This window comes from Cricetulus griseus, chromosome 9 (genome assembly GCF_003668045.3).
Source record: "Cricetulus griseus strain 17A/GY chromosome 9, alternate assembly CriGri-PICRH-1.0, whole genome shotgun sequence".
Lineage (NCBI taxonomy): Eukaryota > Metazoa > Chordata > Mammalia > Rodentia > Cricetidae > Cricetulus > Cricetulus griseus.
In genome coordinates, this window is record NC_048602.1 from 27,898,978 (window position 1) to 27,924,802 (window position 25,825).

Here is a 25,825-nt window from a genome sequence, read left to right on the forward strand (position 1 = left end):
CCTCGGTCCTTTTGTCTCTGCCCTTGGCTTCTCTGTCCCTCTTTGTGACTCTGCTTCTCGCGTCTGTCCGTCTGTCTGTCTGTCCCTGTGTCCCTCCCATCTCTCAACATCTCCCTCTGCTCTCCTCAGCATCTCTCCGATGCCTCCGGCTCTCCTGTGAGAACTTGCCGGAGACCGGCGCGCCCAGACCTGCCACCGCCCCCAGAGCCCCCGAGCCAGCCTGGGCCTGTCCCTTTAAGAGCCGGCGGCGGGGGCGGGGTCTCGCCGGGCCCCGCCCCTCCCGCCCCTCCCCCTCCCCTGACGTCCCTTCCTCCCCGGCCCCTTGGTCGCCTCCTCTGCCGCCGCCCCGGGCCGGCTCCGCGCCCCCTCCCCGGCCCCCGCCCGTGCACCCTGCTGCTTGCCCGTCGCCCAGATGGCGCCCCGGGTCCCCCTCGCACGGGGCCACTAGCACCCTCGGTGTCTTCTCCCCTCCCCCGTCCTGCCCTCGCTCGCTCGCCCGCTCGCCCGCTCGCCCGCTCGCCCGCTCGCTCTCTGCTCGCTCGCTCGCTCCGCGAGGACTCGGGCGTCCACGGCGCCCAGCTTTTTTGAGCTCGCGTCCCCAGGTCGGCTGGGGGGGGAGGGGGAGAGAGGGGACCCCGCGATCCCCACCCCCCCCAACCCGGCCACCCCTGTCCCCTTCCCTCCTGGGACCCCGGAGAAGATGTCTTCGAGGACGGCGCTGGCCCCGGGCAACGATCGGAACTCGGACACGGTGAGTGGGGCCCAGCCCCTTGCGGGGGGGGGGGAGCTTGCTTGGGGGTCCGGCCCCCGGAACCTCTGTCTTCCCCGCTCGGGGCCACCGGCCCCGCCGCCGGTCCTGGTCCCCTCTCCCGGCGCTTCCCGTGACTTTGAGGCCTCTCCGTCCCTCCTCCCCGCAGCCCCGGCCCAGCCCGACCCCTAGGGGCGCCCCTGTCTTTGGACCCTTCTCTTGTCCCTCTGCAGAGCGCTTCCGCCCGGTCCCTTCCCTCCAGGAAGCCCCCTCCCCTGCCCGCCCGAGCCCCTCCCTTCCCCGGCTGCCGCGGCTGTCCCCTCCCGGCTCGCCCGCTCGCCCCGCAGCCTCGGCTCGACCCTTCCCGGCTCGCACAGCCCCTGGTGCCTGAGGCGCAGCCCTGCTCTCTCCCTCTCAATCCCCCACCCACCCCCCCCAGCCAGGCCCGACCCGGCCTGGCCCTGCTGTCCTCCCTGCCTCTTGTTTGTCCGGGTGCTGGCTCCCCTTGCCGGCCACCTCCAGTCGGTCCCCAGGAGCCGCCTCCCCCAGGAAGCCAAATGCCACCTGGGCCCAGGGCCCTGCCAGGCTCCTTCAAGGTGGCTCGGCTCCCCTGGCTTGGCCCTCCCTGCTGGGCCCCGGCAGCGCTGTCCTTGGACCCTTGGCGCCTCTGGGCCACCCCCCCTCGATGCGACCCAGACCCAGCTGGTCTTTCTAACAGGAAGTCTTGGCTTCCAAGCTGCAGGCTTCCATCCCGGGCTTGGGTTTCCAGGCCCTGCACCCGGCTGACTCCCGGCCTCCTCCTGAGCCTCCTCAGCTTGCAGGCAAGCCCCAGCCTCCAGACACCTCCTCACCCCTCCCAAGGACTGGAGACCCCCCCCCACTTTCCTTGCTAGGCTTCTCTCCTCCGCTTCCTGGGCCCAGATTTGCACCCCCAGACTCTTGGACGGGACCCCAGGCTCTAAGCCTTGCTTCCCCTGTGGGGTTGCCCTGCCCGTGCCTTTGACATCCAGTGCTGGACCCTTAGCCCTGGCTCTGGGGAGTTTACTGAGCCTGGAGCATCTGGCTTCAGGGACTCCTGGCTGTACCCTGCCTTCCATCCCGGGGCTCGGTAATCTCGCAACTTGCCCCCCTCCCCGCATTTCCCATAATTCTAACAGCTTCCCAGGTCCCCAGAAGCCTTCCCATCAATCCGTTCCCCCTAGGATGTGGGCTCCTCCGCCATCCTCACACCACCAAGCCCAACCAGACACTTTGTTTTGAGACAGGGTTTCCCTGTGTGGCCCTGGCTGTCCTGGAACTCACTCTGTAGATCAGGCTGGCCTCGAACTCACAGAGAGTTCCCGCCTCTGCCTTCTGTGTACAACCAGAGGCTTTCCTCTGTGGCAGTGATGTCACAGATACGCCCCTCTGCCCCTTTCCCCCATCGGCCCAAGTTTCCAGTCCCAGGTTTCAACCAGCCCCACCCACCTTGGTTACCGGGTTCCCAGGTCTTGGGTTCGAATGCTGCCTCCATGAGCCAGATCGCATTGTGTCTCGAGGCTCCTGGCTCTCCCTCTCTGAACCTGATTCTTGCCTTGGAAAGTATGTGCGCGTTGGGGGGGTGGGGGGTAACGACTTGAGTCCCGCAAAGAATTGCCGAGACATGTGGGTGAAGACTGGTACATAGGCGGCCTCATGGCTGTTGGCTGCTGCCATGACTGTGGATCTGAGTCAGAAGGCGCTGCGTTCTCAACTCCAGCTGTCATTAGTTGTCAGGCAAGCTCGCGGAGTCTCCTTCAGCCTCAGTTTCCTTGTCAGTGGGTTGATGGCTCCACCTCCCTGACTGGGACATCCTCGGGTCACGTGTTGTGCCTATTGCTACCTTAATTATTCAAATAGACTCCGATTCACATCACACTGCTGTGTGACCCCAGGCCAGTGACCTCACCTCTCTGAGCCTCGATTTCCAAATCTGTACGATGATTGGGCTCCTAGCGGGCTTTCCTGCGTTCCTAAGATTGTTGGCGCGAAGTGGGGATACTCGGATGGGTGGTTCTGTCCCCCCCCCAACCCAGTCTAAAGGATGACTTTGTCTTAGCTGAAGTGACGCCCATCTCACTCTGCAGTCTGAGGTTTCAGACCCCTCCCCTGCTACCTGGTGACTGGTGACAGCCACAGAGGGGCACACTCTTCTACCCCAAGTTCTAGGGCTCCTAGACCAGGGGCCAGTTTCGCTATGTCCCTTAGCAACAGGCCTGGTGTTGGGGCACTGGCCCTTTAGGCCCGGGCCAGCTGGTGGTGCTGGCTAGTTTTGGCTCCTGCCTCTGACCCCTGGGGGTTTTGTCATCCCTTGCCCCAGCTACCCCTTCACAGGGGTCCCTCGGCCATTCAGGCTTCAGTAGGGTGCCTTCCTGTGTGCCAGGGAGCCCCCTGGCAACACCCAACAGGGATTCTTCTCCAGGCTGTTGGCTCAGCAGGGACCAGAGACCTTATCTTGCATCTCCAACAGCCGCCTGCCGCTCCTGGGTGCCAGGAGCTATGAGCGGATGCTGGCATCTGGGAGGACCGGCCCTCAGGAGCCTGCAGCTCAGCCAGAGTCCCAGGCCTGCTCGCCACACACCATGTGCCCTTGGGGAAGCCTGAGTCTAGGCTTGAGAGTGATCATTGTGACTTGGACTCACAGTGGAGCCGGGATGCAAGGGGCGTTGAGCAGGGAGAGATGGTGAGGGAACCAGGGGTGGAATTTGGAACCAAGCAGCCTGGGGAAGTCTTATTCTTTTTACTGGAAGTAGCGGGTGCTGTACCACGGGCGAGGGCTCTAACACAGTGTTGAGAGGTAAAAAGCCGGGGCCTTGGGCATGTTACTCAGGAGCTCTATCACCTCCCAGCCCCTCACTGGGGGATTCTAGGCAGGGGCTCTACCACTGAGCCACACCCCCAGCCCCTCGCTGGGGGATTCTAGGCAGGGGCTCTACCACTGAGCCAAGCCCCCAGCCCCTCACTGGGGGATTCTAGGCAGGGGCTCTACCACTGAGCCACACCCCAGCCCCTCACTGGGGGATTCTAGGCAGGGGCTCCACCATTGCACTATGCCCCCAGTACCCCTTTCTTTTCGTATGTGTGTGTGTGTGCAGGTGTGCTTACCTGTGGAAGACAGAGGTCAGCTATGGGTATCTTCCTTTATTACTCTCCAACCTTAGTTTTTGAAATACTCTGTCTTCACTAAACCTAGAGGTTGCTGTTTCAGCTAGACCGGCTGGCCAGCAAGTGCCTAGTATCGGCCCTATCTCTACTCACTCCACCCCGCCCGGTGCTGGGTTACAGGTGTGTTCCTCCATGCCCAGCTGTTATGTGGGTACTGGAATCTGAACTCAAGTCCTCAGTAAGCTCTTGACTACGTCAGCCATTCCCCCCATCCCACCCTCCAACTCTCATTTTAATTTTGAGATAAGGTCTTGAAAACTTGAAATCCTCCTGCCTCGGTTTCCCAAGTAGCTCACTGGCTTACTCCACCACGCCTGCTTCCCACGTGTTTTTTTTACTAGATGGATGATACCATCCACCAAGTCTTGTGCAGACAAGTACCTCACCCACACTCAGTTCCTAACAGAGCCCATGAGGGAGGCCCCTGCGCCCCCACAGTCTGGATAGGAGCCAGCCAGGTTCACCCAGCTTCCTCACAAGAGGCCAGAGGACAGTGCCCACCAGGCCTGCCAGTCATCCCAGCTACTTGGGAAGCAGATGCCATCAGGTTTTAAATTCAAGATCTGTTGGGAAAATGGAGGGAGTTCAAGGCCAGCCTGGACAACTCAGCAAGATCCTGCCTCAGAACAAGCGAAAGGTCTGAAAGAAAGTTTAGTAGTAGAGCCCCTGCCTAGAATCCCCCAGTGAGGGGCTGGGGTGTGGCTCAGTGGTGGAGCCCCTGCCTAGAATCCCCCAGTGAGGGGCTGGGGGCGTGGCTCAGTGGTAGAGCCCCTGCCTAGAATCCCCCAGTGAGGGGCTGGGGGCGTGGCTCAGTGGTAGAGCCCCTGCCTAGAATCCCCCAGTGAGGGGCTGGGGTGTGGCTCAGTGGTAGAGCCCCTGCCTAGAATCCCCCAGTGAGGGGCTGGGGGTGTGGCTGAGTGGAGGAGCCCCTGCCTAGGATCCCCCAGTGAGGGGCTGGGGGTGTGGCTGAGTGGAGGAGCACTTCTCTAAGTTACAAGAACTGAACAAAAGACAAGAACAGGTGTAGAAGGTGGGTCAGTCTAATGAAACACCTGTAAAAAAAAAAAAGTCAGTTTGACAAAATGGCTGAGTTCAGATCCCAGCCCCAGGCCTCAGTTTCCCCTGCCTGTAAAATGGGGGTGGTGATACATAGGCTTTCCATGCTGGTTGTTACTGTGGGGTGGCCTGGCAGAGCTTCCCTGCCCCAGGCAGCCCAGGCCTCAACTCTCAGTCTGCCTGGCCTTCTCCCTTCCTCCCTGTCCTGTGTCCTGTTTTCCCTCAGCTGTGAGGAGGACAGGGAGGGAGAGCCAGCCAAGAAAGGAAGGCCCAGTCCCTGGAGGTTCCCAATCAGGACAGGGCAGCTGGGCCTGAACAGGTCGCCTCGTTGGGGAGTCTGGGGAGGGACAGGCCAGCAGGAACAGAGGAGTTGATGGCGTGGGAGATGGCAGGGCACATGCCACCCTCAGGCGGGGTGGCGGAGGGCGGTCAGGATGAAACAGTGTTTCGTGGAAAAGTGGACACAATGAAGACTTGTATTGTTTGCAGGAGAATCTGGGGTAACAGTGATGGCAAGACAGCACCCCCCATCTAAGACTCTCCCAGAGGCTCCCCAGTCTATACCATTCCAAACTCGAGTTCTCTTTGTGTAGACATGTGGGCTGATCAGGAGGGACACTTATAAAAAGACAAAGGAAAATGCAAGACTCTGTTGCTAGAGGGCCTCCCTCCCTCCCTCCCTCTTTCTTTCTTTCTTTCTTTCTTTCTTTCTTTCTTTCTTTCTTTCTTTCTTTCTTTCTCCCCCCAAGACAGGGCTTCTCTGTGTAGACCTGGCTGTCCTGGAACTCACTCTGGAGACCAGGCTGGCCTCGAACTCACAGAGTTCTGCCTGCCTCTGCCTCCCGAGTGCTGGGATTAAAGGCGTGCGCCACCAACGCCCAACTCATTGCTAAGAGTTTCCAATGTAACATTTTCAAACCATGGAAAACTGATGAGTAGTGAGGAGACCACTGTAAAAATGTCTGGTTTGGGGCAGCCTCCAAAGCCCCTGAGAAACCCGTCTTGAAAACACCATAGATAGATAGATAGATAGATAGATAGATAGATAGATAGATAGATGTCTGGCAGTCAGCTGGGAATGAGGTAGGGACATAGAATTGAGGGCCTGGACGGCTGGGTGTGGTGACTATAGGCCCTTAATCCCTGGGTGGGCCAAGGCTGGAGTTATCGGGGATTCAAGGTCATCCTTGCCTAAATAGCAAGTTGGAGGGTAGCCTGAGCTACTTGAGATCCTCTCCCAACCTCCCCATTCTCCCACCCCAAGAAAAATAGACTTGGGGCTAGCCAAGGGTGTTGATGGGTGAAATAGGGTGTTTGGGATTTGTGCTGGCCGAGAAGGGAGTGTTGCGTCTGGATGGAGGTCCATGTTCACTGGGGGTTGAGGTTAGCAGCCTTTGGAAGAAAGTAATCAGGATGCTGGCAGAGGAGAGGGTGTGTGTGGGGGGGTCTCAGAAGCCCCCGTTTTTTGTGCATTGCTGGGCATAGAACCCTAAGCCTTGTGCCAGGGAACCAAGCACTCCACCCACCACTGAAATGCTTCTCCAGCACTTGGTTTTTCTTGAGACTGCGGTGGTTCACAGTTATCAGCACAGCCACTGAGAAGTAAGACGGGACATTAAGGCTGGCCCTGGGCTACACGATCAGTTTAAAGCCAACCTGGGCTCCAGGAGGAGCTTTTCTCAACAAAACAGGAGTAGCTTGCTACATAGCCCAGGCTAGCCTAGAACTCAGAGTGTAGTGGACGGTGCCCTTGCACTCCCAATCCATTTACCTCCACCGTCCAGAGTGCTGGAACTTGGAGCTTGATGCCTGCCTCCACCATCCAAGCACAGCCCCTGATGGAGGCCTCTTCGGGGTGGGGGGGTGTGGGGGGATGGGAGGAGGACCCAAAAGCATTGTTTTCCTATGGCCTGAGTTTGCAAAGAGATAGGAGGGCACAGTGGCCAGAGCTCCAGAGAGCCACCCACCCTGGCCCTCGGGTGCCACTGTACTGGGAAGGGACTGGGGTGTGGCTCACATGCTTCTCTCCACGCAGCATGGCACCTTGGGCAGTGGCCGATCCTCAGACAAAGGACCATCTTGGTCCAGCCGGTCCCTGGGTGCCCGTTGTCGGAACTCTATCGCTTCCTGCCCCGAGGAACAACCCCATGTGGGTAACTACCGCCTGCTGAGGACCATCGGGAAGGGCAACTTCGCCAAAGTCAAGCTGGCCCGGCATATCCTTACCGGTCGGGAGGTGAGTGCGGTGACCAAGGGGCTCAGGGAGGGTGGCAGGGGAGGGGCGTTCAAGAGGTGTGAGTTCAGGACGAGTCCCGGTTGGCCTTCTCACCATAGGGAATTCCTCCACTTGCTCAAAATTTAAAGTTGGATTTGTTTTGAGACAGGGTCTCTCTACATAACCCTGGCTGTCCTTGAACTCCCTAAATCAAAGTAATGAAGAGCCACCTGCCTTGCCTCCTGAGTGATGGTATTAAAAGTGTGTGGCACTATGCCCGACCTAAAATTTAAAGCTTTTTTTTTTCAATGTTATTTTAATTTTTTTATTTGATTTTTTGTTTTGTTTTGTTTTGTTTTGTTTGAGACAAGGTTTTTCTGTGTAGTCCTGGAGCTTGCTCTTGAACTCGGAGATCTGCCCAACTCTACCTCCTGAGTGCTGGAATTAAAGGGGCGTGCTTGCCACACCTGGCTTTAATGTTTTTTTGTTTTGTTTGTTTTTTGAGACAGGGTTTCTCTGTGTAGCTTTGGAGCCTATCCTGGAACTCACTCTGTAGAACAAACTGGCCTTGTACTCACAGAGATCCGCCTGCCTCTGCCTCCCGAGTGCTGGGACTAAAGGCATGCGCCACCAATGCCCGGCTAATGTTATTTTTAATTTGTGTGTGTGTGTGTGTGTGTGTGTGTGTGTGTGTGTGTGTGTGTAGTGCCCACAGAGGCCAGAAGAGGGCGTCAGATCTTCTGAGGCTGGCATCACAGGCACTTGTGAGTTGCCTGGCATTGGGTGCTGGTACAGACACTGTCCTGTGGAAGAGCAGCAAGCATCTCTCTAGCCTCTGCTTGCTCAGATTTTTCTAGAACAGCCCCAGTAGAAAAAGAAAACGAGTTAGAAAGTTCACTGAATTGTCAGGAAGTCTCAGGTCACAGGTGTGTTGCCTGCCTTCTTTGGGTTTTGCATATTTTTATTGTATTGTTTGTTGTGTGTGTGGGGGGGGACCACATAGGACATCAGGTGTTTTTGCCTGTCACATGTTTACCTTGTGACAGGTTCTCTCATTAAATTGAGACAAGCTCCTGGCATCCACTGTCCTGCTCCCAAGTCCATCCCAATGCTGGAGTGTAAGGGACTGGGGGTGTGGCTCAGTGGTAGATACCCTGCCTAGTGGTAGAAGTGCCTGGCTTGTACAAGGCCTTGGATTGGATGCCTAGGAGCATATAAACAACACAACCTGGAACCCTAAGGACCAGCCAGTGGTGGCACACCTTAAATCCCAGCACTCAGGAGGTAGAAACAGGGGAATCTTGGTGAGTTTGGAGGCCAGCCTGGTCTGTAGACTGAGTTCCAGTCCATCTAGACTGGAACTTAAAAAAAAAAAAAAAAAAAAAAAATCAAAACAAATCCTAAGAAACAGAACGGCAGTCTGGTATTGCTCATCAGTGTGAATACAAATTAAAACCCTTTTCTTTTTTGAGATGGGTTTTTGCTAGATTGATGGAGGCTCAAGTCAAAACTCCTTTTAGTTTTATTTTTTTCCCATTTATTTGTTTTGTGTACAGAGGTCAGAGGACACCCTGCAGGAATTAATTCTCTCAATTCACCTTGTGGGTTCCAAAGGCTCAAACTCGGGCCCTCTGGCTAGACGGAAATGCCTTTACCTGCTGAGCCATCTGACCGCCACCCCCAGTACCCCATCTGAAAGACAGTGTTAGGATGGGATGGAGTCAGACAAATGAATTAGCACCAACCATGTGACGGCAGCGCCGGGCCCCTCCCAGGAAAGCAAAGCTCTTTTTCATTCCACAATTTATTCTTGTGCTTCGTCACATTCACAGATGAAAGGAACCATATGATCATCTCAATACTGGCATGAAAAGTGCCTGACAGAATTCTCAAAAATCCATGTGTGAGAATCCGGCAAGGGCACAGACTGTTCCCCATATGTGGGGTACGGAATACATTCCAGAGGTTGCTTTTTCCCCACCCCAAAGATTTATCATATTTGTTTTAAATCTTTACTTTTATTTATTTATTTATTTATTTTGAGACAAGGTCTCCCCTTGTAGTCCTGGCTGGCCTAGAACTCTTGGAGATCTACCCCCCACCTACTCCTAAGTGCTTCACTGCACCTGGCATAAAATTCATTTATTTACTTATTTAAGTTGTGTGTCTGTGTTTCTGTGGGTGGATATGTACACAAAGAGTGCAGGGGGCCCAGGAGGCCAGAAGATGGCATTGGACATCTTGTAGCTAGAGTTACTGATGGTTTCGAGCCACCAGGTGGGTACTGGGAGCTGAACTCTGCAGGGCCCTCTGCGTGAACCATATCTGTATTTAACATCTCTCCAGCCCCTGGTTGGCCTGGAACTTGCTGTGTAGACCGGGCTGGTCTCTGCCTCCCCCTTGTTGTCCTGATAGGCATGGGCCACCATACTTAGCTCAATTAAGACTTCACATTCAGCCGGGCGTTGGTGGCACACGCCTTTAATCCCAGCACTCGGGAGGCAGAGGCAGGAGGATCTCTGTGAGTTCGAGGCCAGCCTGGTCTCCAGAGCGAGTGCCAGGATAGGCTCCAAAGCTACACAGAGAACCCTGTCTCGAAAAACCAAAAAAAGAAAAGAAAAAAAAAAGAAAAACAAAAAAACAAAACAAAGCAAGACTTAACATTCAATATTTAAGAAGCTTTAAGAGAATGTTTGACGTGTCTCGTGTAGCCCAGGCTCGCCCCAAATTTGCTATGTGATCTGAGCTGGGGGATTTTGACCTCCCGTCTTTTTCCACCTCTAGGTTGCTATCAAGATCATTGATAAAACCCAGCTGAATCCCAGTAGCTTGCAGAAGGTGAGGCCCAAAGAGGGAACGGGGTGGGAACACATGCCAGGTGGGAGTTAACCAGGCCTGGCGGGGAAAGAGATCGGCAAAGCCACCCCCCTCATTGCTGTCTGTTCTTCCTTTCTGGCCTCGCCCAGCTGTTCAGAGAAGTCCGAATCATGAAAGGACTCAACCACCCCAACATCGGTGAGGAGAGGACGGAGCTGGCCCGAGAGCAGGCCATGGGTGGAGCCTTGGGAAGGGACAAGGGGACTGTATCACAGAGACCCAGTCACTGGTGGCACTGTCATTCCTGTGTGACTCTGGGCAAATGACTTGGCTTCTCTGAGCCTGTGCTTTGCCTTCTGTATCCAGGTTGTAATGGCTGGATAAGATGAGCGGTGTGACACATTGTATCCGGGTACAGGTGAACCCCCGATACATTGTCATTAGTTAGGCAGAGGAGAGGAACACAGTTTAGCCCCCTGGATGTGGCTGGTGACTGCCTGCAACACGGGCACAGGTCCCAGACCTCATCGGGCTGAAACTCTCCTGTAGAGAAGGGGAGGCTGAGCAGCGTGGAAAGCCTGGCCAACAGTAGGAAGCCACTGAGAGGGGAGCCACTGACGGTTCTCGGGATGGCTGTGGGGTGGGGTGGAGAATGGTGGCTCTTCTACTCTTACCTAACCTGCCCCCCTCCCCCTAGTCAAGCTCTTTGAGGTGATAGAGACAGAGAAGACGCTGTACTTGGTGATGGAATATGCCAGCGCAGGTGAGGCCACACCCCCACACCCTGCTCTCACATACCCCCTGTACCCCCGTGCCCTGTGCTCACATACCTCTGTACCCCCATACCCCCTGCACCCCCACACCCTGCTCTCACATACCCCTGCACCCCCCGTGCCCTGTGCTCACATACCCCCCTGCCCCCTGGCTCCAGCCCTGACCCCTCTTCCTCTCCATCTGCAGGAGAAGTATTTGACTACCTCGTGTCCCATGGCCGCATGAAGGAGAAGGAGGCCCGAGCCAAGTTCCGACAGGTGAGAGACGGGGTTCCCCACCCCTGGCTCCTGGGAAGAGGGTCTGGGTGAGGGCAGAGCGGTGTGCCCTGCAGATGCGTGTACAGGGGGGAGGGCATGCAGGGACTCAGGTGGGAGGGGGCTGTTGGGGACCTGGGGGTGCGAGTGACAGAGTGTAGATGCGAGGGCGGGAAGATGGGAAAAGTTCCAGAATATGTGTGGCAAAGCTGGGGTGGTCCCCCACCACTCGAGGGTGGAGCCAGGGATCAGGAGCTCAAGGTCATCCTTGGCCACGTAGAGCTCGGGGCTAGCCTGGGCTATCTATATAAGACCCTGTCGTGAAAGGGAAGGAGGGAGCGGAAAAGGAAATGCTCGGGAGATGGCTCAGTGGACACAGCACCTGCTGAGCGAGCCAGGGGCCCAGAGTTTGGCTCCCTGCCATCCGTGGGGTGGGTGGGCAGAACGGGCACCTCCATCCCTAGGAGACAGACGGGCTCGCTGGGGCTGGGTAACTACAGTAGCTAGATTGGCACGCTCTGGCTTCAGCAAGGGAGACACCCTGCCCCGTAAATACAGTAGAGAACAATTGAGGAAGGCCCCATGTCAGCCTCTGGCCTCCGCACGCACGCGCACATTCACTGACACGCACGTGAGCATGCAGAAACACACGTACACAGTCCCGTGGAAGATACAGAGAAAGGTGTGTGGATCCTTGCCGAGGTGTGTGTGTAGGCGTGTGATCCTGCACGCGGTGGAGTGCAGGGTGCGGGTGGTGCTTGGCGGTGGCAGGACCTGCAGGTGCTGGTATCGGGTGTGTCATGGCGATGCCCCGGTGTGGAGGATTCCGCGGTCAGGGTGTGGACATTGGTGGGTGAGAGTGACTATCAGGTGAGAGGACTTACCAGGTGTGAGGTGACTGGGCGTGCAGGTGTGAGGCGAGAGGGGACGTGCAGGTGTGAGGCCCAGGTGTGAGGCCAGAGAGGACGTGCAGGTGTGAGGCCCAGGTGTGAGGCCAGAGAGGACGTGCAGGTGTGAGGCCCAGGTGTGAGGCGAGAGGTGCAGGTGTGAAGAACAGATTCAGGGTAAAAAGATGGTAGCTGTGAAATTTGAGAGAACAGGCGTGAGCGCTGTCAGCATGTGTGGCCTGTGGGGGGGGGGGGCGCCACTATATTTAGTATTGGCCCTTTATGTAGGGTAAGCACCTCCTTCAGGTGCTTTTGGGGGTCAAGATATTAGCTGTGGCGACTTGGGCCCACACACCTGTTTCCAACATGGTACACTTTGGGAGTTTCCAAACATGGGCTAGTCCCAAGGGGCTACAGCTGTGGACGTGTGAACGCGCGCGCGCGCGTGTGTGTGTGTGTGTGTGTGTGTACACGTGTGTGAGCGTGCCTGCCCGTGTGAGCGTGCCTGCCCGTGTGAGCGTGTGTGTGTGTGTGTGTGTGTGTGTGTGTGTGTGTGTGTGTGTACACGTGTGTGAGCGTGCCTGCCTGCCCGTGTGAGCGTGTGTGTGTGTGTGTGTGTGTGTGTGTGTGTGTGTGTACACGTGTGTGATCTCACTGTCAGGGTGCTGAAGTTTGCCAGGGTCCCATAGGGCCTCAGCTTGTGCCCAGGGGAGGTGCTGGGTGTGGAGGTCCCCTGTGGGTGGTGGCTCCATGGGCTGCTGACTGTCTTCTACCGTAGATCGTATCCGCGGTACACTACTGTCACCAGAAGAACATTGTACACAGGGACCTAAAGGTAAGCCCCTCCCACTGTGACCCCAGGCACCCCAGCCCTGCCGCCCGGTACCCAGGCTTCTTCCCAGGCATTTGTTGCATTGAGGAGGTGGGCTGACATGGGTTGGGACCAAGTGTCCTGATGGCCTGAGGACATCAGGGTGAGATACGCTATCAGCCTTCGGCCTTCAGTGCCTGGATGTATCTCTGGCGTTCTAGAAACTGTGAGAACTTGACTTTCAGGCCCAGGTCACTCCACAGAGTCTTGGAAGCCCAGGGTCTTGGGGTGACACAGAGGTCACAGCACCAGCACCGGGGGATGCCAAAGCGACCCCTCGGGCTCAGGCCCGGCCCCGCCTCCTGCTGCGGCCTCTCTGGTGACTCCTAATCAAAGAACACAGACATCTCAGACCGGATAGCCCAGTAGGCTCCGTGCAAGCCCATCTGGGTCATCCTTTGCGAGCCCTACTATGTGCTGACCTGGACACTAAGGGCTTGAAGGACAAACTCTGCCTGAGGACTGGAGTTGTTTCATTGTCTTTGAGAGCCGGGGGTGGCTTTAGTGGATACAGGTGTTTGGCTTGCTGTTCCCATGCGTCAGCCTGTGTTCAGTGGGCGGGCACCTGGTGCCCACAAGGTGGAAGGAGTGAGAACTGACTTTATAGTTAGCCTTTCACCTCCACAGATGCGCGCACCCCCATCCCACTCACCGGTCATGTGCACATAATAATAAAAACAACAACAGAAACCCTGGGGCTACCTGAGTGTGGGGCGTACCTGTAATCCCGGAATTTGGGAAATAGACACAGGAAGATCAGGAGTTCAAGGCCAAGGGCTGTGAAAATGGTTTGTCATAGATTCCTTTGACACTTGCAAGGTCCTGGGTTCAGTCTCAGAAACGGGACAAAAGGAGATCAACGGGAGTTTAAGGCCAGCCTCCGTTACATTGAGGGGATCAACGGGAGTTTAAGGCCAGCCTCCGTTACATTGAGGGGATCAACGGGAGTTTAAGGCCAGCCTCCGTTACATTGAGGGGATCAACGGGAGTTTAAGGCCAGCCTCCGTTACATTGAGGGGATCAACGGGAGTTTAAGGCCAGCCTCGGTTACATTGAGGGGATCAACAGGAGTTTAAGGCCAGCCTCCGTTACATTGAGGGGATCAACGGGAGTTTAAGGCCAGCCTCCGTTACATTGAGGGGATCAACGGGAGTTTAAGGCCAGCCTCAGTTACATTGAGGGGATCAACGGGAGTTTAAGGCCAGCCTCCGTTACATTGTCTCAAAACAGCACCAACAACAAAAGCTGGGGGAAGTTGTGTGTGGTGGGTCTCGCCTGTAATCCCAGCTCTCAGGAGGATGACTGTAGGTTTGAAGACAGCCTGAGCTAAGATGCAAGCCTTGTGCCAGCTACAAGCCTGTGATCTCAGCACTTTGGGGGTGGTTGCCATGAGTTGGAGGATAGCCTGGGCTATGCGGTGAGATCAGTGCCATCTTGAGCCACATAGACCCCATCTCAACAACAACAAAAAAGGAAGCCTGGTTTCCAAGACATGAAGCCCACTGTGGGATGGCTGTGGAAACTTCTGGATGCTTGCTCTGTCTGTGAGGCAGGCAGGCTGGTTTGCCATCATCGGCTGCTCGGTTGATAGGGAAAAATCAACCTGGAGGTTGTGCGCCACCTAGCGAAGGCGACTGGAATTGACCAAAGTGGTTTTCCAGCATCCAAGGCCATCCGAACTAAGGTGAAGGCTGGACTGTGGCGCCGCCTCAGATGTCCGGACAGAAAATGTCACCAGGCTGCAGGCATGGCTCAGTCTGAAGAGCCTAGCATGCACAGAGAACCACGGGCTCTATTGCCGAGTCCACATGAACTTGGTGTGGCGGCGCACGCCTGTAATCCCAGCCCTGGGGAGGCAGAGGCAGGAGGATGGCAAGTTAGGCCAGCCAGGCTCCGCAGTGAGCCGCTCTCTTCACACTCTGCCCTCCCTTTCAGGCAGAGAACCTGTTGCTGGATGCGGAGGCCAACATCAAAATCGCCGACTTCGGCTTCAGCAATGAGTTCACACTGGGCTCCAAGCTGGACACCTTCTGTGGGAGCCCCCCGTACGCCGCCCCCGAGCTGTTCCAGGGCAAGAAGTACGATGGGCCAGAGGTGGACATCTGGAGCCTTGGTGTCATCCTGTACACACTGGTCAGCGGCTCCCTGCCCTTCGATGGGCACAACCTCAAGGTACCAGGGGCAGGGTGGGCAGGGTCAGGTGGCCTTGAGGCCACATGGTCAGACAAGGAGCAAGGATGACTTGGATGCCCACTGCCTGGAGGACAGTGACATTGGGTCCCAAGCAGTGAGCTGCACATCTGGTGGGTTTGGGTTCTAGTCTTGGTCTGCTGTGGGGGGAGGATTGTTAGAAACTTCTGGGTCTTGCCCCATTTTTCAGATCTACTGTGCGTAAGAGGCAGAAACATGGCAGGAGGGTGAGCTTCTAGAACAGTGTCAGAGGCCGGGTGGAGTTTCATTTCTGTGCAGTGCCCAGAACAGGGAAACCCACATAAAGCAGGAGCAGACTAGTGGTTACCTAAGGAGGGGAGAACAGCTAAAGAGATCAGGGATTTTGCTGTGTGTGGTGTGTATGACTAGGGATAGAACTGAGGGTGAAGTACTCTACCGCTGAACCACGCCCCAGCCCCTCACTGGGGGATTCTAGGCAGGGGCTCCACCACTGAGCCACACCCCCAAGCCCCTCACTGGGGGATTCTAGGCAGGGGCTCTACCACTGAGCCACACCCCCAAGCCCCTCACTGGGGGATTCTAGGCAGGGGCTCTACCACTGAGCCACGCCCCCAGCCCCTCCCTGGGCATTCTAGGCAGGGGCTCTACCACTGAGCACACCCAAGCCCCTCACTGGGGGATTCTAGGCAGGGGCTCTACCACTGAGCCACGCCCCCAGCCCCTCACTGGGGGATTCTAGGCAGGGGCTCTACCACTGAGCCACACCCCCAGCCCCTCACTGGGGGATTCTAGGCAGGGGCTCTACCACTGAGCCACACCCCCAGCCCCTCACTGGGGGATTCTAGGCAGGGGCTCTACCACTGAGCCACGCCCCCAGCCCCTCACTGGGGGGTTCTAGCAGGGGCTCTACCACTGAGCCACGCCCCCAGCCCCTCACTGGGGGATTCTAGGCAGGGGCTCTAACACTGAGCCATGCCCCAGCTTTCATAGGACTTTTTTAAAATGATTAAAAAATATATTCTGGAATTAATTGAGGTGATGATTGTGCACACACCAGGCACACTAAAACTCCTCAGAGTTGTGCTTTTCCAAATTGTTTTTGTCCTAACACTACAAAGAATGGGACATACCTGTCATTCTAGCATTAAAGTGGCTAAGGCAGGGGGGTGGCAAATTCAAGGTCAGCTTGGGCATCTTAGTGACATACTGTCTCAACAGAAGTCAGAGGAAGCTGAGGCTGTGACCAGGTGTTCAGGAAGCCCTGGGTTCCACCCTCAGCACCACAAAAAAACAAAACAAACAGACAAACAAACAAAAAAGGCACACAGAAAGATTCCATCCAAATTTACTGGACTTTTCCATAGTGGATCAAGGCAGAAAACAAAGGAATGAGCTAAACATAAAATTTTTATCAGTTGCTGCCCAGTACTGGGGAGGGACACAGAACCCAGATAATTGGAAGTTACTGGAAGTGTGGGGTGTGTGTGTGTCATTGGGTTGATTTGAAGGTGGGTTTTTTTGTTGTTTTTATTTTTTTCCTTTGAAGTTTCTGCTTTGAAACATTGCCAATGCACAGAAAAGTTGCAAAGAGAGAATAGAAATAGAGACACCCAGTACTTTTCAGGAGGTCCACGCTGGCTGACATCCAGCTCTAGAATTGCCTGTGTCACTGCATATGCACGTAGCCGTGTCATTATTGATGGCCCGCTGGACAGTTCATTGTAGACACTGTGTCCGCTGTCCTTACAGGCTGAGGTGGTTATCTCCTGAGACTTGGGACGTTTTCCTGTGGCTGATCACACACAGGAAATGCAACATTGAAACAGTGATGGCCTCCACCCAACAGGCCAAAGTTAGACGACATTTGTCTAAGGAATATTGAACCATGTCCCTAGCCTCTCACTGGGGGATTCTAGGCAGGGGCTCTACCACTGAGCCACGCCCCTAGCCCCTCACTGGGGGATCCTAGGCAGGGGCTCTACCACTGAGCCACGCCCCCAGCTCCTCACTGGGGTATTCTAGGCAGGGGCTCTACCACTGAGCCACACCCCAGCCCCTCACTGGAGGATTCTAGGCAGGGGCTCTACCACTGAGCCACACTCCCAGCCCCTCACTGGGGCATTCAGTGATTTGACCTGTGGGTAGCTTCAGGTCAGTTCTTTTCAGAGTGTCCCTCAGGCTGGATCATCTCTTGTCCCCTGGAGAGTAGTTCCTGGAGGAATTCCTCAGCAGCTCCCTGTGCCAGGGAGGACTGGCCACCGCAGGGGAGCATGTAACGAGCAGGAAATGCCTTTATTCTTTGTCCCAGGGTGCAGGGCTAAGCCCTTTGACCCTCAGTCAGCCCCTCCCTTTGTCCAAGACTCAGCCCTCCTGCTTGTTGATACAAAGCTAAAGCACTTGGGCTGTCCCGGAGCACAGAGAGAAGGGCTCCTGTTGTGGAATAATCTTTGGAAAGTTCAAATATGAAGCTAAGACATTTTTCAGAGACTCAGGCTAATAATTCAGCTGTGGCCTTGTCATGCCCAGTTGTTCTAGTTGTCCTACCACAGTCTGCTATTCAGCCGCATTCCTTTAGTTATGTATTTGTTGCTATTTGCGTGGGTGTGCGTGGTTATTTATTTGTATGTATGTGTGCATGTGTTTGTGTTTGCTCACATTTGTGTGGGTACACACAGAAGCCAAAGAAGGTATTGCATCCCCCCCAACACCCTTCACTGAAGGAAGGGTGTGAGCTGCCCTCTCTATGTGGGTGCTGGGAACCGAACTTAGATCCTTTGAGAAAGCAGTGATCACCGCCGTCAGCCACTGACCCCATTTCTCCAGCCCTGTATTGTCTTGTGTGTGTGGATGCTGTGGAGGCCTGAGGTTGCTCTTGGAGACCTATCTCCCTCAGTCTCCCACATTGCTCCGTGAGGCTGGGTCTCTTACTCACACAGGGAGCTCTGTGATGTGGCAGCCCTCGCTGGCCTGCTTGCTCTGGTGACCCCCTCTCTGTCTTCAAGGCTGGTTGCACAGGCGGCCTGGCATTCCGGTGGGGTTTAGGGATCTGAATCCTCACACATACTTTACTGTGAATCCCTCAGAGCAGGTCCCTGTCTCGGGGGGATATAAACAGCGTCCCCATGCTGGACCCTGGTGGCTCACTCCTTTAATCCCAGCACTTTGGAGGCAGAGGCAGGAGCAATTGTGTGAGTTCGAGGACAGCCTGGTCTCCAGAGCGAGTACCAGGATAGGCTCCAAAGCTACACAGAGAAACCTTGTCTCGAAAAACAAAAACAAAAAAAAGGGCGGTACTGTTGTACACCTTTAATCTCTTGGGAGGCAGAGGCATTTGGGAGGCAGAGGCAGGGGGATCTCTGTGAGTTCGAGGCCAGCCTGGTCTACTAAGTGAGTTACAGGACAGCCTCCAAAGCTACAGAGGATCTTTATCCCAAAAACCAAACAAACAAACAAAAAATCATTCTTAAAAAGAATACCCACTTGAACGATGGACGGTGGCAATGCACGTTTGGGGGCTGAGGCAGGAGGATTGTGAGTTCATGGCTGGCCCCATTTATAGAACAGGATTCTATATAATAAATATATAAATAAATGAACACATGGAGATGGCCGTTGGAGCAGTATGGCTGTGTGGGAGCAGGCTCTAGGTGGGGGACGGTGACAGGGCCCCTTCCCAATGTAAGCCTGGTCTTTACCCACTGTTCACTCTGTGGCTGAGGATATGGCTTTCCTGGATGGAGGATGAGTAACTCACAGGAAGCCCTAAGATCCATCCACACCATTGTACAAGTGGAAAGTGGTACCCGATGCCTGTCACCCCAGCACTCCAGAGACAGGCAAGGTGATCAAGACTTCAGGGTCATCCTTGGCTATATACAGATTTGGGGCCAGCCTGGGCTATGTGAGATTGTGTCTCCAAACTCCGAAGGGCGGAAAAAATCAGACTGTTAAAAGAAACTTCAGAAGCTGGGTGGTAGTGGTGCGTGACTTTAATCCCAGCACTCGGGAGGCAGAGACAGGTGGATCTGAGTTCAAAGTCAGCTTGGTCCACAGGGTGAGTTCCAGGACAGCCTCCAAAGCTACACAGAGAAACCCTGTCTTGAAAAAGAAAACAAACAGAAAACATACTAAAAGTAGAAATGTTAAGAGTCTGGAGAGTGTAGCTCAGGTAACAGCCTGTGAAAATGCAAAGCCCTGCATTCTGTCCCCAGCCCCACATAACCGGGGCACGGGGGCTCACACCTGTCACCCCAGCATTCTTGAGGTAGAAGGAGGCTCGTTCTGTGACGCCCTGTCTTGAAGCTGCTGCTTTTAAGTTGCTGCCTTTAGGGTTGCCCCCATTTCACAGATGAGAAAGTGTGGTCAGGAGAACGGAGCGAAGTGTTCCTTACTATGTTTGGGCTGGAACTTTGGTCGTCTCCCAGAAGGTCTAGACGTGGAGGGGGTGGGGAACAGGCCTGTTTGCGGAGGCAGGGTGGTAGGGTGAACCTTGCTACAGAAGTGAGGTAGGGGTGTGTGAGGCCCGTCTGCAGAGGTGAGGTGAGGTGAGGTGGAGTGGGGCTGTGTGAGCCCTGTCTACAGAGGTGAAGTGTGGGGTTGCAGGGGTGAGGCCTGTCTGCAGAGGCTAGCATGCCCTGTCCTGTCCTTGCAGGAGCTACGGGAGCGAGTTCTCAGAGGAAAGTACCGAGTGCCCTTTTACATGTCTACAGACTGCGAGAGCATTCTGCGGAGATTTCTGGTGCTGAACCCCGCCAAACGCTGTACTCTAGAGGTGAGCCCCAGCCCTGCACCCTCTGGGCCCTTCCTGTCTCCTCATCCCTGCCCCTCCATCCATGCAGCCTGGGGCTGGGCCCCAGCTCTGAGGGGAGCTAGACAGCAACGAGGAGGCTGCTGGGCGGTCCCTGCCATGTCAGTAATTAAGCTAATGAACTCTTAGGATGATTGCAGGGTGCCGGGGACCCAGACGATGCGGAGGAGGAGGGTGGTGGAGAAAGCTGGGGAGGGGGGTGGCAGGCTCTGCGGGGAGCCCCATTGGGAGATGGGAAGCTGTGTCCTGTTTCTGGTCCCTTCTGACTCTGTTCCCTCATCCTCAGCAAATCATGAAGGACAAGTGGATTAACATTGGCTATGAGGGTGAGGAGCTGAAGCCATACACGGAGCCCGAAGAGGACTTTGGGGACACCAAAAGAATTGGTGAGAAGCCGGGCTGTGGTGGCGAGCACCTTTAATCCCAGCACTCAGGAGGCAGAGGCAGGCGGATCTCTGTGAGTTCGAGGCCAGCCTGGTCTCCAGAGTGAGTGCCAGGACAGCCTTCAAAGCCACAGGGAGACCCTGTCTTGAAAAAAACAAAAACAAAAACAAAACAACCAAAAAGAATTGGTGAGAGTCAAGGAAGCAGGTGTCTCAGGCTCAGGGGTGCAGTGCTACAGAGCCAAAGCGCTGGCTCTGCCCCCGTTGGTCATTGTCTTGCTACAGCTCAGCACTGAGCTAACAGTTTGGGGATATATATCCCTGCGCCACACTGGAGCTGTGTGACCCCAAGCGAGGGTTTTCCTTCTCTGTGCTTCTAGTTCCCCACCTAACACCGTACAAATCAGGGAAGGTAGTTGATCTACATATATATTACGTCAGTGCTTGGTGTGTAAATGCTGATGCCTGGCACGGTGGGCCTTTGACTATGAAGGTAAGAAAACCAAACCACTGGGGCTGGAGAGATGGCTCAGCAATTAAGAGTCCTGGCTGCTCTTCCAGAGTGGCCATATTTAATTCCTAGCACCCACATTGGTAGCTCCAGTCCCAGGGTCTCCAATGTCCTTTTCTAGCCTCCTAGGGTACCAGGCGTGCAGGTGTGCACGGATATACATGCGGGCCACCAAGTTTTGACAAATCAAAAAGTTCCACCCCCAAGGACACACCGATAGCATCAGAACAGTCATGATAGTGCTCTGCCACCGAGCCACGCCCCCAGCCCCTCACTGGGGGATTCTAGGCAGGGGCTCTGCCACTGAGCCACGCCCCCAGCCCCTCACTGGGGGATTCTAGGCAGGGGCTCTACCACTGAGCCTCACTCCAGCCCCTCACATATGTGGCCGGTATGTGATATCTGTCCACATAAAATAAATAAGTAAAAAAATATGCTACCGACCAACCCAGCATGGTAGTGTGTACCTTTAATCCAAATTACTTGGGTCATCCTCAACTGTGTAACAACCTGAAGGCCCACCTGGGTGACCTGAGATCCTGGATATAAAAAGAAATAGCAGCAAAACTAAATCTGAGACCCTTGCATCCCACAGTTGAAGAAATGGACCACCATAGGAACATAGTCAGCTTTTATGATTGCAACTAATAGAAAATGCCACTGTGTTACTAATACTTTAAGGCTGGGGGGGTGGCTCAGTGGTAGAGTCTCTGCCTAGAATCCCCCAGTGAGGGGCTGGGGGCGTGGCTCGGTGGCAGAGCACTATCATGACAGTTCTGATGCTATTAGTGTGTCCTTGGTGGTGGAACTTTTTGATTTGTCAAAACTTGGTGGTGTGCATGTGTTGGCCTAACCAGTGTGTCTTTGTGGTTTGAATGATGTTTGGCCTGACCTGGGTCACACTCCTACTCTGGGTAAGAGTGGGCAGGGGTTAACAAGCTGGTTCCATTAAGGAAAGGATATTCTTCCAAAAAAAAAAAAAGCATATGGTACTGGCAGAGGGGAGAAGAGTAAACACTGAGCGGTAGGAGGGGTTGACGGACAGCGTGGGGAAGGAGACTGACCCTTCTCTCCATCCATCTCCCAGAGGTAATGGTGGGTATGGGCTACACACGGGAAGAAATCAAAGAGGCCTTGACCAACCAGAAGTACAACGAGGTGACCGCCACCTACCTCCTGCTGGGCAGGAAGACTGAGGTCAGAGGTCGTGGGGCCTCAGGCCTGGGGTGGAGGGACTTGGGGGCCGGCAGCTCGGACAGAGCGCTGAGGTACCTTTTGTGTTCTCTCTTGTAGGAGGGTGGGGACCGGGGTGCCCCAGGGCTGGCCCTGGCACGGGTGCGGGCGCCCAGCGACACCACCAACGGGACAAGCTCCAGCAAAAGCAGCAGCCACAACAAAGGACAGAGGACCTCTTCCTCCACGTATCACCGTCAGCGCCGGCACAGTGATTTCTGTGAGTGACCCACCCCACCCTGGAAGTCTTGACTGGCCATCAGAAGCCAGCTGGGGCTCCCTACAGATGCCAGGGAAATGGATATTGTGAGGAGTTTCGATCTCACTTAGATGCTCCAGGCCAGCCTCGAATTCACCATCCTCCTGCCTCAGCCTTCCAGGCACCTGGCTTGAGAGGGAAGGAAGGCTAAGTGCCATGTGGGTGCTGGGAATTGAACCTGGGTCCACTGAGCCAACTCTTTAGTGCCAGGACAGTTTGGTACACCCGAGATCCTGCCTCTAAAAAGACATTCGGACCCCAAGCCTGTGATACTGTCTTTCTTCCATCCTGGTTGTTTTCTGAGCTTGTCTTCTCACAGCTCACCGTTCGTGTGGTCCAAATGGTAGCTAGACTCCTTAGTCAGAGGTGGAACTTTAATAGAGTCTAGTTAGGGGCCTGGAGAGATAACTCAGAGCTTAAGAGCACTGCCTGCTCCTCCAGAGGTCCTGAGTTCGGTTTCGAGCAACCGCATGGTGGCTCACAGTCATCCGTAATGGGATCTGGTGCCCTCTTCTGGTTTGCAAGCATATATGCAGGCAGAATGCTGTGTACATAATAAATACATCTTTTTTTTTTTTTTTTTTTTTTCTTCAAGACAGGGTTTCTTTGTGAAACTGTCCTGGGACCAGGCTGGCCTTGAACTCGCAGAGATCTGCCTGGCTCTGCCTTGAGTGCTGGGATTAAGGGCGTGCACCACCACTGCGGATCATAAATAAATCTTTAAAAGAGAAAAAGAGTCTAGTTAGGATCGGTGATCTGCAGCGGGATCACAGTGTGGCTGCCTTCCTCTCACTCCACACTGATGTGGGGGCGTGGCCTTCCACAGACGTCTGAAACTTAAGTTTCTTCACTGTTGCTGTAAGAAAGTAGCCTGGAGAAAGCAGTTGAAGGAAGAAAGGGTTTATTTAGCTCAGGGTTACAGTCTGTCATGGTGGGGATGTCACAGCTGCAGGAACTGGTCGTGTTGCATCCAGTCAGGAGCCGAGAGCGGTGAATGCATGGGTGGCTGGGTGCTGGTGCCCGGCACGCTTTCTCCACTCTTAACACAGATCAGGCCACAGCCTAGGGACAGGGGGCGGGGCTTCCCATTCCAATTAACGTCATGAAGCTCTCTCTGTCTCTCTCTCTCTCTCTCTCTCTCTCACACACACACACACACACACACACACACACACACACACACCCTTCCACAGGAAGCTAATGTAGACTGTCCCTTGCTGGACTCCCCAAGTGGTTCTGGGGAGTCCAGCTAAACATTTCTTTTTGTAATAAGGTCTAGCCTGGAGCTCTCTGTGTATATCAGACTGACCTGTAACTCAGAGAGATACACCTGAGGCAGACCCTGTCAAATCACTTCCATTAGAAACTGTAGCCAAGGGGCTGGAGAGATGGCTCAGAGGTTAAGAGCACTGACTGCTCCTCCAGAGGTCCTGAGTTCAATTCCCAGCAACCACATGGTGGCTCACAACCATCCGTAATAAGATCTGGTGCCCTCTGCTGGCCTGCAGGCATACATGCAGGCAGAACACTGTATACATAAATACATAAATAAAAAAAAAGATCCTGTCTCAAAAAAACAAAAGAAACAAATAAATTAAAAAGAAGAGAGCTGAAGATAAGCGCACAGATTTAAAAAAAGAAAAAGAGAGAAACTGTAGCCAATCAGACGTAGTGGTGCACGCCTTTTATCCCAGCACTCAAGGCAGAGATGAGAGGATCTCTGAGTTCGAGGCCAGCCAGATCTGTAGGGTGAGTTCCAGGACAAGAAACCCTGTCTTGAAAAACAACCCCCACTCTCCCCCAAATGGAAAAGAAATAAATCGCAGCTGTTATAAAGTGCCCTAAGGTCCTGGGGACCACCCCCCCCCAGGGTCCCTGGTGTCTCTGGTGACCTCAGCCTTCCAGGTGGTGGGATGACAAGTGGTTACCTCATCTGGCCATGATCTGATCGGGTCCCCCACCAGGTGGCCCGTCCCCTGCCCCGCTGCATCCAAAGCGCAGCCCAACCAGCACTGGGGAGACGGAGCTCAAAGAAGAGCGGCTGCCGGGTCGGAAAGCGAGCTGCAGTGCAGCCGGGAGCGGGAGCCGAGGGTTGCCCCCCTCCAGCCCCATGGTCAGCAGTGCCCACAACCCCAACAAGGCCGAGATCCCCGAGCGACGGAAGGACAGCACGAGTACCCCTGTGAGTGCCCGGGGCCGGTGGGGAGGGCTGCAGGTCCCACCTCCCCCCCTTTGCTGAGATCCTGCCCTCACCCCCAGAGCCCCACCCTCCGCCCCCACATTTAACACGTGGGCATGCATCACACGTGTATAGTGCTCCCTACCCCTCCTCCCCCACCCCCATGCACACACATCCGCCAAGCGGGACACGGTGCATGCCTATAATCCTAGCACTCAGGAGCCTGATGCAGAAGAATTGTGGGTTTCAGGCCAGCATGGGATAGAGAAATGTGTCTCAGAAAGAAGAAAAAATATAATACAAAAAGAATAGGGAGGGGCTGGAGAGATGGCTCAGAGGTTAAGAGCACTGTCTGCTCTTCCAGAGGTCCTGAGTTCAATTCCCAGCAACCACATGGTGGCTCACAGCCATCTATAATGAGATCTAGTGCCCTCTTCTGGACTGCAAGCATATATGCAGACAGAACACTGTATACATAGTAAATAAATCTTAAAAAATAAAGTCCACACTGCATTAAAAAAAAATAATAATAGGGAAAAAAATCAGAATTCTTGTTAGCTCTCCGGGCAGAGCACATCCCTACAGTTCCAAGATAGGCCAGAAGAGGGCGTCCGAACCACCCCCCCATCCAGAAGCAGCAATGCCCTTAACCACTATGCCACGTCTCCAACCCCTGTAATTCCAACTTTAGGCAAGCTTTAGAAAAGGGTATTGGATGGCAAGGCTGGCCCTCAGCAGCTTGGGGAGCACCTGCAGCGTGCCGGGGGGGGGGGGCAGGGCACACCTGAGCTGGCATTGACAGCCGCCCTGGGAACCACACCAGGAGAGATCTGTAGGAGCGCGTCAGGGGGAAATATGGGGACTGTTCTGAGCGGGTGACAAGCCCATGGCAGTGCTGGGGAAGAAAGTGGAAAGAGGGCTAGAAGCGTAGCTCAGCCTAGCCTGCAGGGGAGCTGCACACACCGCTCATCCCACACCTGGGGTTAGAAGTACTCTCAGGTGTATATAGTAGTAACTTTAAGCCCAGCCTGGGATGCGTGAGCCCCTGCCTCACACAAAGGAGACTGGAGAGATGGCTCCGTGGTTAGGAGCACTGGCTGCTCTTCCAGAGGTCCTGAGTTGGAGTCCCAGCAACCACATGGTGGTTCATAATCACCTGAAACTCCAGTTCCCCAGGATCTGATGCCCTCTTCTGTCTCCTTGAGGGCACTGCACGCAGGCGGTGTACAGACTTGCTGGCAAAACACTAACACACGTAAAATAAAAATAAATCATTTGGGCCAGGTGGTGCTGGTGCACTCCTTTAATCCCAGCACTGGGGAGGCAAAGGCAGGTGGATCTCTGAGTTTGAGGCAAGCTTTCTCTACAGAGTGAGTCCTAGGATAGCCAGGGCTACCCAGAGAAACCCTGTCTCAAACAAAAAATATTTAAAACAGAAAAATAAGGCTGGAAAGATGACTCAGTGGTTAAGATCAC

General features: G+C 54.8%; 1 protein-coding gene across 3 annotated transcripts in view; it reads left to right on the plus strand.

Annotated features, from left to right (window-relative positions):
- The first annotated feature begins 327 nt into the window (after positions 1-327).
- Mark4 (microtubule affinity regulating kinase 4) overlaps positions 328-25,825 on the plus strand; it is a 32,788-nt gene continuing 7,290 nt past the window's right edge. The window contains exons 1-13 of one of the 3 annotated variants that reach the window (XM_027430906.2): positions 328-751; positions 7,023-7,223; positions 9,987-10,040; positions 10,169-10,217; positions 10,717-10,782; positions 10,980-11,050; positions 12,713-12,769; positions 14,741-14,977; positions 19,629-19,748; positions 20,071-20,170; positions 21,766-21,875; positions 21,972-22,131; positions 24,135-24,352. In XM_027430906.2, the coding sequence (XP_027286707.1) occupies positions 701-751; positions 7,023-7,223; positions 9,987-10,040; positions 10,169-10,217; positions 10,717-10,782; positions 10,980-11,050; positions 12,713-12,769; positions 14,741-14,977; positions 19,629-19,748; positions 20,071-20,170; positions 21,766-21,875; positions 21,972-22,131; positions 24,135-24,352 (1,494 nt within the window). In that variant the 5' untranslated portion in view covers positions 328-700. Of the gene's footprint in view, positions 752-3,298; positions 3,450-7,022; positions 7,224-9,986; positions 10,041-10,168; positions 10,218-10,716; positions 10,783-10,979; positions 11,051-12,712; positions 12,770-14,740; positions 14,978-19,628; positions 19,749-20,070; positions 20,171-21,765; positions 21,876-21,971; positions 22,132-24,134; positions 24,353-25,825 lie in introns of those variants that run through there. The other 2 variants (XM_027430905.1, XM_035449411.1) reach the window with 2 other exon arrangements.